Raw genomic sequence first — 14176 nt, 5'->3', positions numbered from 1 at the left:
TTGATCCTACACAATCTGATTACTAATATTGTTAGGGGATTGAAATAAACTTTCCTGAAGGAAACCTATATGGAAATAACATTCCTGCAAAATATAAGTAAAACAAAGAAGCAAAAAAAGTTGAACACTGAACTCCTCCTGATAAACAAGGTGCAGGCTTGTAAAATACTTTGAATCTGGTCATGTTAGCTGTTGAGGGGTCAGGAATGAGTATAGCTATGGCTGTTTTCATTAGAGTTTTATAACTTTTTAGTTAAACTCTTTATTTTTTCGTAAACTAGGAAAAATGTATCGATGATATCATAATCAACTGACCCATTTTAATTTTATATTATATCTTTTATTGAACATACCATGGCTGTGTGAGGATTTCAGCATTGCATTTATTATACAGTGCCTACAAAATAAAGTTTCATCCCCATCCATTTTATTGTTATATAACTAGGGGACTTTGCCTCCTGCTCACTTCGCTCGCCAACCCGCCTGCCTGCGCTAAGCACCAGCGACTTCGTGACTCAAAAAAACTTTTAATTCTCGTGGATAGTTCACTTCATTGGGAAGAAACACACAAAATTATTCCCTGATGACAACACAAATTAGACGATCTACAGGTCTCCGACTTAAAATTTAAAGCCAAACAATATCTACATACTTCTGTCATATCATCTATGTCCATATATTCGATCTTTTTGCTTTTACCTTTTCGTCAATATCGCATTGAATTTTGATTCCGTGTTTGGAATTACATCGTGACAACGCAACGCATAACTGCCCGTGAGTAAATATCGTTTCTTTCTCTCTACACGAACTGTGTCTGACAATAGCATTCACACAAATGAGAAATGACTGAACTGTGTGCGTGGTTGTAAATCTCTTTGCACAAAGTCTTGTCTCATGGGGCTTGAAATTTTCTCTGGCGGGATTTCACTTTCATCAAACAACAATTCTTTTAATTCTCTCGTATACGCCTCTTCATTGGGTAGAAACACTACTTTTCCCTGATGGCAATATGAATTAGACGATCTACAAGTTTCCGACTTAAAGTTTAAATCTGAACAATATATACAATCTCTTTTCACTGTTCCATTATTTCACTGAGTAATAATTTCCATTTGTTTGCGCTAATGCGATCTTTACTATAATTTTTTTGAGACTTTCGAATTTTCGTACTTCCATCATCTCTAACCTGCTCTGCATGTGTATCATGCAAACGTTTTTGAATTCTTTACGATGTTCTACTTTGTCATCTACTCTTTGTCTTTTATTTCCGGCCCCGGGCATGGTTAAATCTCTTGGCACAAAGTCTCGTCTCGCAGGATGTGAAAGAGTCTCTCTGATAAAGTTATGTCACGTCTCTCTTCCCAAGATTTTTTTATTATAATAGAAAGACACTGATTCACAGTGGATTTAAATTGTTTTTTTTAATGCTCATCAACACAAAAATTCTCTTTAATATACAGAGATCTCTGCAAAGTATTCTGAATTACTTACAAATATAAAACACAAAATTATAATTAATCGCATACGTATTCATGTGAATATTTAGCAGATTCACCATTGGCAGCTATGACAGGTTTGTGTCTGTGTGTCAACTTTGCATATCTGGACACTGCATTTTCTCTCCATTCTTCTTTGCAAAACTGCTCAGGCTCTGTGAGGTTGCATCGAGATCATGAGTGAACAGCCTTTTTCTCTATCCAGTCACACATTCTCTGTTGGATTGACATCTGGACTCTGACTCACCACTCCAGGCTATTAACATTGTTGCATTTAAGCTATTTCTGTTCAGCTTTGACTTTTTACTTAGGTTGTTGTCTTGCAGAAAATCAAATCTAAAGACTGCAGACTATATAAGGTTTTCCTCCAGGATTTCCTGGTATTTTTCTACATGCATTTTACCTTCTGACCCCACAAGCCTTCCAGAGCCTTCTGCAGAGAAGCATTCCTACAAAACAATGCTGTCCCTGCTATGCTTCACAGTGGTGATGGCGTGTTTTTGATAATGTTAAGTGTTTAGCCATAAACCTCAATTTTGTTATCTTTAGTCCACTGAACCTCCTTCTAGCTATCTACAGAGTCTCCCATATGCCTTCTGGTAGACTCTAGTCAAGATGTCATATGCATTTTTTTATAGAGATGTTCTCTTTGTCACTCTCCCATAAGGCTGCGAAGGGGGAAGCACCAAGGCAAAAGGTGGTGTATGCACAGCATCTCCAATCTCAGCTACTGTAACTTGAAATTTCTTCATAGATCTCTTGGTGACCTTACTCACTAGTCATCTTCTTGCACGATCATTCAGTTTGTTGTGGATGGCCTGGTCTAGGCAGATTTACAGATTTTCTTTTCTTAATGATTTATTAAAATGGACACTAAGGGATATTCAGTGACTTGGATATTTTTTTTTGTCTCTGCCCCCTAAATCGCACGATTCAATTACCTTTCGACAGAGTGGTTTTCAATGTTCTTTTGTTTTCATTGTGTAGGTTAGGCCATCACAATGACTCCCCACAAGGTGGATGTTCCAGATAAGGTGCATTTAGACTACAATCAATTGAAACCCCAGACAGGTGATCTCCACAGAACTGATTCTGTGACTTTTAAAACCAATTGGCTGCACCAGTGATGATTTAGGGTTGTCATAATAAATGAGGTGCATACTTAAGTGATTAATTATTTTGTGGTTTATATTTGTAAATATTTGGCCAACTTTGCAGAAGTCTGTCTTCACTTTGACATTAAAGAGTCTTTTTTTGTTGATCAGTATCAAAATAGCCAAGTTAAATATACTGTGATTCAATGTTGTGTAAGAATAAAATGTGAAAATGTCCATGAGGAATGAATATTTTTATAGTCACTGAGTTTGCTTGTAAATACTCTGCATTCTTAGGCTAAATTCACATGTACAGACATAGACAGAGGCACTAACTGCACCACTTTTCAATTAAACAAAGCTTACAAAACTTCTTAACATTTTCCTGAATAGCCTGGTGATTAACATTTAATGGAGGAACACTACTTAATACTGCTGTCCCATGGGACCAGATGTACCTTCTAGTCAGGTTTACATTCCAGTCAAAGCACTGTCTGCACGTTTTTATCTTTTTTTCTCATGCTAGGATAACTGGCAGGGAATGAGGGAGTTTGCTCTGGGACATGATGGAACCTAGTCTAAGGCTGGTCGTTTCCTTGTTCCCAGTGCTGCTGAGAAAGGCCCTGGCTCCTGTCTATTACAGCTAACTTCTTCTTTAACCAAACATTTTCCTGACTATTTTTTATCAGGGCCACTAACATACTATCACCAGAGTTATTTAATGCAATTTGGGGTCATAGGTATAATCTTTTTACCACTACTCTCTCATCGCAACTTGACCGGCATTGTTTCTATGATGTATTTGAAGCTGTTATTTGTTAACCTAAGGTTATAAACCCATAGTGGAGTTGAATCTCATAAGTAAACATAATCTTTAATCTGTTTAGTCAAAAAATAAAAATGTATCACACTTTAAATTTAAAATCCCATCCCATCAATTTATCTCTTCTTTCTCAAATGGCTGCAGTTACCAGAGAGCCTCTGGTTTACAGACTTCTCTGCTCAAACTGCTTTTGTCACAGGCAATTGTATGTCACTTGTTCAGATGAGCATAAAGTAAAATGTACAGCAATTGTTTGAAACAAAACTTAGGCAAGGAAATGATTATACATAACAAAGCTCAGAGGACGAGCATTCTGCCACAGAGGCCCTATACTGTCGAGCAGTCCAGCAGCCCATATCAGACAGGCCCCAAATGAAGGCTAAGAAGATATGCTGGTTTAGTCTGCCTGCTTATCAGCTGCCATAATGATAAGGCTACCAGTGTGATATTTGCAAAGACAGCGTCTGAGGAGTTTCATTCTCTGGTTAGGGGCCTACTGATTTAGTCTAGTTATAACTTAGTTACATTTTTTTTCCAACAAAAACAGACAACTTGAAGCCCACAAAAACATCAAGGGTATGTCATCACTTCCTGAGATTAGAGACAAAACAGATCTAAGATGTCACGCTATAGCTGTTTTCCAGCAGCTCGCCCAGACCTGAGTAACAATGTAACTATCATGGACTCATTAGTTTTTTATACTTTAAAAACAGCATTTCTGCATTTTTACAAGTCTATGTCAGAGCTGTACACAAAGAAAAATCACACTAGAGTTGTTTGTTTGACTAATGTGTGTATTTTATGAGCATTGCCCATCCATTTTGTAAAGACAAAGGTAAAGCCATTTGTTTAAAGTAGCACAATACAAGTTTATTTTGTTTTCTTACTGGATGACATACAAAGGAATGAAATCATCCAGTAATGAGGGCAAAACTATAAACCACAGATTTCTTCTCTAGGTAGAATGTAATATAATTTAAAGCGTATTACATCTTCAGAAGATGTCTTTTATCTTTTTTCTTCAAATTGGAAAAAATGTTCCAATAAATAAATAAATAAGTAATCTTTACTGCACTGTTTCTTTAACTTCACACCAAGAAATATTAGGAAACTGCAGCTTGACAGTGTTAGTCAAGTTATCCCCCTCAAATATTTACATAGTAAAGCTAATCACTGTGAAAGGCTTTTATATAAAACAGAATATTTAGTAATTCATCCCACCATCCTAAACTGGTCTATGAGGCATTGAAAATGGATGGAGAGATAAATGAATAACTTACAGTAATATGCAGGAGGCAGTATATTAAATAAAGGCTGATTGGTTTCTAAACCAACTCTTTAATATGTCCCAGTAAAAGTTGCTTAGATATCTTATGTTACAAACAACATCCCAGTTGGCAAAATCATATTGTAGGCAGAAGTGGAGTCCAATCAGTGTTCAATAAGACACGGCAGCCTATCAGTTCAATAAGCTTTACTCTCATATACATACCCTGCTTACAAAATATCACCATTTCACATGCAATACATACTGTGTGTTGTATCACTCTATGAAAAAGTATTTATTGCGTTCAGCGAGGAGACACACAGAGAATCTTTGTTTCTACAGGTTTAAGTTGGACCAAGGGTCTCATTTAAAGAAATACCTCACTGAAAAAAATATTTTTTTAGGTTGCTTACTTCTTGTGAATTACGAAAAATGTTTAATCTCATGTTTTCATGGAGAACAGAAATTATAAGGCTTCTGATATAATGGTAGGCTATGGTAACCAATGCAGGACAATAGCAAACAATATCAAAAAACATAAGTCACATTAAACATAACACTAAATTAGTCCACAAACATGAAGACCGTTCACTGTGGGTTGCACTTTTGAACTGAAGACATGACTCTTGAGCAATGAATGAGAGGGAGAGGCAAAGTGTCAATTCAAAAACATGACTCAGTGTAAAGTGGGGCTGAGCAACCTCAGTTCTGGAGGGCTGCAATTGCTGCAGGTTTTCGTTCAAACAGAATTTCTTAATGAGAAATCAAAAACTGCTGTTGAAACACTTATTGCTAAAGCAACATTTTTCTGCTTCATTTTAGCTGTCTCATTTAGTTCCCCACCTTAACTTATTATTTAGTCTTAAACAGCTGCATTCACTGCTTTCAATTGATCCTTATTAACAATAAGATGCAGATAAAGGAACCATCAGTTCTCTCTCTGGCGAATTTCCATTTACACCTGTGAGTTCAGAGTTAACTATCTTATCTAATGAAATAATTGGAAGAAAACTGAAGAGGAAAAAAATTAATGACTGAGAATTACTAATTCACTTCAAGCTACAACTTATTTGCATGATATCCTTGAAAACAAAAAAAATCTACGATATAATAATGACATGACAGAGTTAATAAGAGATCGTTCCTCCCCCACACTATGTGACACTTCAATTCCACCCGGGGTTCGGAACGCTAACATTATTCAAATTTATTGTCTATTTTTACATGCATTTTTATTACTCTTTAATTTAATATTGTTTTTTGTATCAGTATATTGCTGCTGGATTATGTGAATTTCCCCTTGGGATTAATAAAGTATCTATCTATCTATCTAATATGATAACAAGTATGAGATTAAATAAGATCTGTCATTGGCAATGATTGGTTTCTAATTTAGGCAGCTCAGTTAGAACTAAAACCTGCAGCCTATTCAGCCCTCCAGGACTGACACTGCTTATAGCTGGTGTATTTGGTGATTTGTTGACTATCATTTTCTGGAAGGTAACAGTAATTTAGCAAAAAAATAATGCGTTTTGCATTTGGTGAATACAGAACTGGACATGTGGATTATGAGACGTGAGCATTTTAATTAATGTTTTGGATACTGTTTGCTGTTGTCTAGCACTGGTCACCACAATCTCCCATTCTATCAGTGACATTGTTATCACGTTCTCCTTGAGAATACCAGATTACATTTTTTTTCAGCCATCACCTCAATCCACATGAGATAAGTAACATAAGAAAAATATATAAAAAAGTATTACCACATCCTGACATTTGAAAACTCCACAACTGCTGAGTCCTGGACACACTGGCCCTCGAACCTTCAACCCTTCATGCGTACATAAATTAGATAACAGCTGGAACACTGAGGGTGCCTCAGCTAACAGAGACAGAAGAATGAAAGAGAACCCTAGCTGCTCAGCTGTATTCATTCTGCCTAATTCAAATTGGGGTTTTCCCAGCAGGACGGATGCAGATTGTACATTCAATGGTGAATTAATACAAGCTAAGTAAAAAGTAACTGTTTGTGTCATGACAGTTATTTCTTGTTATTCTGCTGCCAATTGTGGGCTTAAGATGGTACTGCAAACAGAACTACTTTTCCCACAGTGCATTTCCCAGAATTGAACCTGGTCCATTCATGAAGTTAATGTAGGACACACATACGCATTTTATTTTATAAAGTTAAATCTCATAAAAAATGTGAGGTAAAGAATTGTGGGAGTGAGGTACAGATATAATCGATTCATTTTTTTGTGAGCTTTTCAGAATGAATATTTCTAAATGAAACACCTAGTTTGAGATTTTGGGATCAATGGATTCTGAGTTTAACATTAGTTTTGGATTTACAGTTTCTTACTGTCGTGCTGCAATGCTATTTTTGTTCTTCTATGGGTGCTGCAATTTCACAACAAATGTGTTGGTCATTTCCTTAGCAATTCTACCCAGAAGTTTCCAGAACGCATAACACATGTGACTGTATAAAGATCAGCACAGGCTTTTCAGTGGTAGCCAAAATTTCCCCCTAACAACCCCTGATACTCCATGCAAATTAAAGCTTATTATTGACTTCTTGGTTAAGAATTCTAGTCCTGTTTTTTGGTCTTTGAGTTTCGGTTAACATATTCAATTCTGACAACAGATCGGTTTGACTTTCTGCAGAGCCTGTCAAGTGTCTGAGGGAAGTGTTATTTATAAAAGGGGCATGTTCTCTAAACACCGAGGGCGTCCTCGTCCTGGTCATTGAACTGTGATATTACTGAGTGGACTGAATGCTGTTTAGGAAAGCAAAAGTGTGCACGCTCCATGTGGGTTCCTTTAGCCCTGTGGTATATACACAAAGGGGTGACATTTGTGCCACTAAAGAGACACGTGGTCCAGACACCAAGGGGGTTACCCTAACAGGTCAAAGTCTAATAATACCAACTATCCGCTATTGACAATGAGCGGCAATATCTGTCCACCCTGCCTAGGAGACTTTCATTTCTGAGCTTAGCTTGTCCTGACTATGTGCATCTTCTAGTTATTTTAATTCTTTACGTGCTGTCTCTTGTGATTCAGTGAAGCTACTTTGTGTCTGCTGTTTTAGCATTGTTCCTGTATTAATATTGTTGGTTTTATGTATTGTCTTGTTTATCGTTTGTACTTTAATGGGTGCTGTTGTGGAACTTCAATATGTAGCAACATTAACCAACTCTTTTGAGATTGAGAAAGCAGGAGAAAAGAGTAGATATTCTTATTTTAAAGGAGGAACAAGCCACCATTGCTTGCAAATAGTGAAACTAAGAGACACTTAATTTGTCAACATCAAAAGGACAACACTCACCTAACACTGCGGATCATAACCAATTACATGGATATTTACAAGCAATAATTTCCTGCTGCCACTATCAACAAAGGAAAAGGTCTGATGTGCTGAGGAGAAGATGGGCATCCCCAAAGCTGAGACAGAGAGGTTACACAGACTAGACAATCTAGGCATATCATATTGTGATAATATGAACTGTTCTTCATTTTCATTACCAATAGTAATCATTTATCACAAACTGATTGTTTTGATTTTATAATACAGTAGACCCCCGCGAAGACACGGTTCTGGGTTCGCGGACTCAGTTGTTCGCGTATTTTTCCTTAGAACCTAACTAATAATTGTTAGCGGAAACTTCAAATATCCTCGGCAATTTTTTACGGCTTTTTTTGTGACAATACTGCACTGTAGAGGAAAACACGGCTTGGGATGGTGAAAGTAGCCAATTCGAGAGTGTACTCTACTAGAATTTGAAACTGTAACTCCCAGCAGTCCCTGCAATGGATCCGATTGAGGGTGCAGGGGCTGTTGGGGTCAAAGGATGTCAGCGCGGTTTTTAAAAAGGGGGCCGGTGATCAAAAGAAAAAAAAGTTTTTGTAATTTGTGTTTCAAGTTCCTGTCTCTCTGTCTGCCTTCTGTTGGGTTACCTGTACTTATTGATTTTGTCCTAGATTATTTCGTGGTTGGGTTGGATTGTCTGCCGTCTGCCTGTGTGCATGAGGACTGTAAGTGGATTTATTGGTATCCTTCAAAGAAAGGATCGCTCCTGAACCCGTCCACCCGTCTTCACCATTTCAGGATCTACCGGTAGGACTATCTTTACATTCCCGTTCAACATGTGGATCTCTAGACTATCTATCTTCATAATTACATTTCATCCGTTGCCGTTTTTCATAGACTTTACTGTGTGTGTTTTGTTGGTGCTTTGCTGTATTTAATGTATAATCGCCGTAAGGGGAACAAGGGTGGTATCATTTTCATTTGTTTTCATTACATTCTTTATTTTCTGTTTGATTACCGGTTTGCTTTGTTTTTGTCTCTGTGAGTGCATGCGGGTCGAGTCAAGGCTGGGTGCATTCCTGGAATCTTCACCATAAAATAAACAAATCACTGTCTTCTTGACAGTGTGAATCTTAGCGGCACCGGACCACTACAGCGTTATTCATTTCTCCTTGCTGCTGATTGACTGCTGCCCTGTGACGCATCTCCAGCTGAGTGTTGTCATGTTTTCCATTTTGTTCTTCTTAATCCTTAAACAACCGCAACTGGCTATAGTTGTTTCCCAGTGCCATTTGCCAGCACGTAAGAGCTGAGTATATTTGGCGACATACATTCATTGAATGCCGCAACCGGCTATGGTTGGTTCCCAGTGCAATTTACTAGCACGCCGGAGCTGATCAGTCAGTGCCGTACATTCGTTGAGCAGCCAGCTCATGACCTCTGCCGGCCCCTGCAGCACTGCAGCCGCTGCACTAGATTAGCCTGTCAGCATTAGTGTTTACCTCTGTGTGCTTGCGTGCAGCCAGTTCAAGCACAGTTGGTTCGGTGATTTACTGAATTTAATCAATGGCGTCAGTTGTACCTTGTACATATTGTTCCAGTTGTTTTTTTAAATAGTTTTTACAGTTCATTGACAGTGTGTAAAATGATCAATGTTGCAGTAATTGTGGTGCTTTTTGCATTAAAAAATATGTTTCATTAAAATTTCACTTTCTTTGTGAATTGTGACGTTTACTTAAAAAGTGCAAGTATTTGGCGTCCAGGGATGCATTAACCCCCAAGTATGTGGCAGTTTATGAGTTAAAGCCCCAAGATGCCGTCGAACGCCCTGCACCATCTAAAGCTTCTGGCAATAAAAACGCGCTTGCATGAATTACAGTACATATAGCGGTAACATCGGTATTTTACATTCTAGCACTGCGGGTGACATATCAGTACAATACTGTACAATATACGGGTTTACCTTTACATTCTTTTTTTTAGGTAATGTATTAAGCTGAGGTTGAAATGAAATTAAAGTGTTTTGGGGCATATTTAGGGTTTAAACTATAAAAATAGGCATTTTTTAACCACATCCATAATTTGCGGTTTTTCACAATTCGTGGGTGCTCTAGGAATGTAACCCCTGCGAATTTCGAGGGTGTACTGTATACTGTTGTCCTCATAAGTTTACATAGCCTAGCATAATTTGTAAGATGTTTACCATACTTTAAATAAAAGATGTCTGATCAGGCAAAACACATTTTATTTACCTTTAATGGAATCCAAGGAAAACTATAAGGCATCACAGAACAACACAACCATTAAACAAAACATAGGAATAAAGAAAATAACGAGATGTCCCTGTTCAAAAGTTTGCATACTCTTAGTTCTTAATACTGATTATTATCCCCTTTAGCATCAATGATGGCATGCAGTCTTTTGTGATAGTTGTGGGTGAGGCCCTTGATTTTTTCAGGTGGGAGAGCTGCCCATTTTTCTATTGTAAAAAGCCTCCAGGTTCCATAAATTCTTGGGTTGTCTTGCATGAACTGCATATTTGAGATCTCCCCAAAGATCTTGGGATTAATAAAGTATCTATCTATCTATCTATCTGAGATGCTCAATGAAACGAAGGTCAGGAGACTGTGATGGTAATTCTAGCACCTTCACTTTTCTTTGCTAAAGCCACCAACTTGGCCTTGTGTTTTGGATCATTGTCATGTTGTCCCATGTGCAGTTCCGGTAACATGCTAAACTCATATTGCCATCAATTTTCACTTAGTTAACTGTGCCACTGCAGCTTACACACCCCCAGAACAACAGAGATCCACCTCCATGCTTCACAGTAGGGATGGTATACTTTTTGTCAAAGACCATGTTGCATCCTCTCCAAACATAGCACTTATGATTGTAACCATAAAGTTTAGTTTTGGTCTCATCACTCCAAAGGACTTTGTTCCAGAACTTTTGAGGCTTGTTTAGATGCTGATTGGCATATTGTAAATGGGCTAATTTGTGGCATTGGTATAGTAAAGGCTTTTTTCCTGCAACTCGACTATGCATTTTTGTTAAGTGCCTTCTTATTGTGCATTTTGAAACAGCAGCACCACTTGTTTATAGAGAAGCCTGTATCTCAGCTGAAGTGTCTTCTGGGTTTTTTGGCAGTTCAACAAATGATCCTGACAGTTATAGCTGAAATCTCAGTTGGTATAACGAACCGTGACATGGTAACAATAGAATCCCTAACTTTCCACTTTTAAATCAGAGTTTGAACACTACTGACAGACATTTTCAGATCTCTGGATATCTTTTTATATCATTTTACTGATTTATACAAATAACAACATTTTCTCGCAGGTCCTTTGACAGTTCTTTTGCTTTCCCCAAGGCTTGGTATCCAGCAAAGTCAGCACAGCTCTTCATGAATTTAAAGTGACAATTTATACATAGACACTGATTACAATGAAAGAGGTTACAGCTGTGGATGCTCTCCCTTAATTTGAACTTTTCTGTATATTATCTGCCCCAACATTCAAGGGTATGTGAACTTTTGATCAGGCCCATTTGGGTGATTTCACTTTTCATTATGATTTAAAAAGGGCACACACAATTATGTGATAATAAATTGCCTCGCCTAAATAAAAGGAAAGCTTTCTGCATGATTACTTATATTTTTCAAACAACGGCCAATATTTTAATAAATTCTACCAAGGTATGTAAACTTATCAGCACAACTGTTTATGTGTGTATATGTCATTGGTTTTTTGCTTTATTATGAAAATACAAGCCACGAAAAGATGGCGAGTCTCCTATCAAAAGCCAATGCATGCTTTTTTCATTTTGTATAAAGTAGGACGCTAATAATAGAATAAGACAGGGAATTCACCAACTGCTAAGTACAAAGTTTATGGACTATGCTACAGTAAAGGTCAATGAACAAAGTCAAGAGTCTGAGGCACAAGACTGACTAATGAAGATTGTAAAATGGCAAATTGTGAATTTAGGTCAACACTAAGGAACTGCTGTTGCAAGTGTCCTCCTTAAAATATTGATGAGACAAGTTAAACAGAAGTTGTGCATGGGCAAGTAATTGCTTAGCAACTGAGGACACCAAGGACTCCATGCATGCCATTTAATTCTGGTGTTACTGACTTACTGAGAGGTGATACATTCAACCTACAGGTTAAATAGAAAGCTGCTAAAGGCAGACAGAGGAGCTCAGCAGCTAAGCTGATAGGACTAGAAACTATAAGGTTACTCCTGGTAGAAACAGTGACCAAAAATGACACTCTGCTCTGAGAAATTTGTGTTTCACCCAATTGGCTATCAGGTGTTTTCTGTTTGATTAATTGTGCACATGTAAGAATCATGAATATTCAGTACTGGATTAGGCTTTGCCAAGTGCATATTGTGCACCTGTGATAAGTGGTCCATGGCACAAAGCATATGTTAAATAAATGAGCTTGAGAACAGGCAGGCTTGGAATTGGTGTGTGCTAGGCGGTGTCACTCTGGGGTTGATTGCAGTAGCCTGGTCGATCACACACATGAAAAAGCTTATGAATAGGTCAGGTGATGTTTTCATGTCTCAGAGTAGGTGAAGGCTTGCACCTGTGCTCAATCAGGTCAGTATAAGAGGAGTCTGCACAGCTGCGTGGGAAAGAAAAGAAAGAAAACGAGAGACAGAGATGGAGAGGGAGCAATAAAGGCATGGAGGGTGAAAGAAGGGATGACACAGATGGCAAGAGGAGTGTAAGCCAGTGTGCAAGAGGATGGAGGCAGGTAGCTGGGATGAAGAGTCCCAAGGGGAGTGTAGGGTGGATGCTTGAGGGGGCTGAAGAGAGTCTACTCGGCAGAGCACTTCCATTACCTAGAGTGACCTGATCCTCACAGCAGGCTCCCACATAAGTCTGGGGAAAGGCAGGTGGAGATGGGAGGAGCGAGGCCCGGCTTGGAGTGGGTGCCCTGCTGGAAGCCTGTGGACAGTAGGGACCAGAGTCTGGATTACAGGGTTGGCCATGAAGGTCAGAGGAAGATCTCCTCATGCTGATGGATGAGGGTAAGATGGGGAGGATACTGTTTCAAGAAAGAGACACGAAGGCTTGTGCATTTTTAAAGAGTTTTTTTTACCTGTCATAGATTTTAACTTTGTTTTAACTGAACATATTACTTGTGCATATTTTAACCTGCTTGGATTTACTCTGGTTTAATGGATTAAATATTTGTTTATAGATTTGCTGCACTGCACTACTGAACACTTTGTTCTTGATTGATTTTAATAAAAGCACTTGCATACTTGCACATACCCTTTGCTGGGTGTGTGTCCTCATTTGCCCAGCTCATCTCAGTCTACGTCTATCAAAAGTTTAGGGTCGAGGAGAATCCCAAATACAACAGGGAGCATGGAACCACCCCTGACCATCACATCTCCTGATTACTTTTGCAACATTAAATGCCACACAAGTATAAGTTTAGAAAATAGCCATCCATTGGACATGCCAGGCATAACAGGACTTTGAACAATCAACCAGCAGTTGAGTCATGTCTGTCCAAGCCATTGCTTCAGGGCACAATTTCAGTAACACTATTTTCCCTTTAACAATTTTGAACTTTAAAAACTTTTTCAAAAAACGATACACAGTTTTCCAAACCTAAAGGAGATTATGATGTGAGGGATACAATTTTAAATACATAGGAATGCACAGACAGAAAAACAGATTCTGGATCATACAACAGTTTCATTCCCATATTTTACCGTGCTTTTGACTGCTATATGAACACTAAGTAAGCAATAGAAAATGAAATACACTGACCATCTGCTTAAAGGCATTTTCAATAGCTCCTATCACAAGGCTTTCAAGAGAAACTTCCTTTTCCATATGAAACCGTGTTGTAGGACTGCAGGAATGGTCTATGTCCTCCTCTTGTGCCTCACACCCATGGCACTCTTCAGGTTTGGTATCTCCATGAAGGCAGATGGAGGGTGTCACTGATGGGTTCAACAGAAGATCCACAATGTCCCTCAGGTGGTCACAGATATGGAAGTGGAGGAGCTTGGAAGCCATGATAGCTGCCCCTGGTCCCGCATGACCATCAAACAGTGCCCAATAGTGAAATGAGACTCCAGGGCACTCCTGAAAATAAAAGGAATAAGTGGACTGTTAAGAAGAAACAAGCTCTAGAGCAAACAATGCTGCCTTGTCAA

At 38.4% G+C, this 14176-nt stretch overlaps 1 protein-coding gene across 1 annotated transcript in view; it reads right to left on the bottom strand.

Moving 5' to 3' along the window:
* ppm1j (protein phosphatase, Mg2+/Mn2+ dependent, 1J) overlaps positions 1-14176 on the bottom strand; it is a 121493-nt gene that overhangs the window by 15662 nt on the left and 91655 nt on the right. Inside the window, exon 3 of the mRNA XM_039747301.1 lies at positions 13785-14105. Coding sequence (XP_039603235.1) covers positions 13785-14105 — 321 coding nt within the window. The remainder of the gene's footprint in view (positions 1-13784; positions 14106-14176) is intronic.

The sequence above is a fragment of the Polypterus senegalus genome, chromosome 3 (assembly GCF_016835505.1).
Source record: "Polypterus senegalus isolate Bchr_013 chromosome 3, ASM1683550v1, whole genome shotgun sequence".
In the NCBI taxonomy this organism is placed as follows: domain Eukaryota; kingdom Metazoa; phylum Chordata; class Cladistia; order Polypteriformes; family Polypteridae; genus Polypterus; species Polypterus senegalus.
The sequence above is the reverse complement of the archived record's forward strand: the minus strand, read 5'-3'. Positions and strand labels throughout refer to the sequence as shown.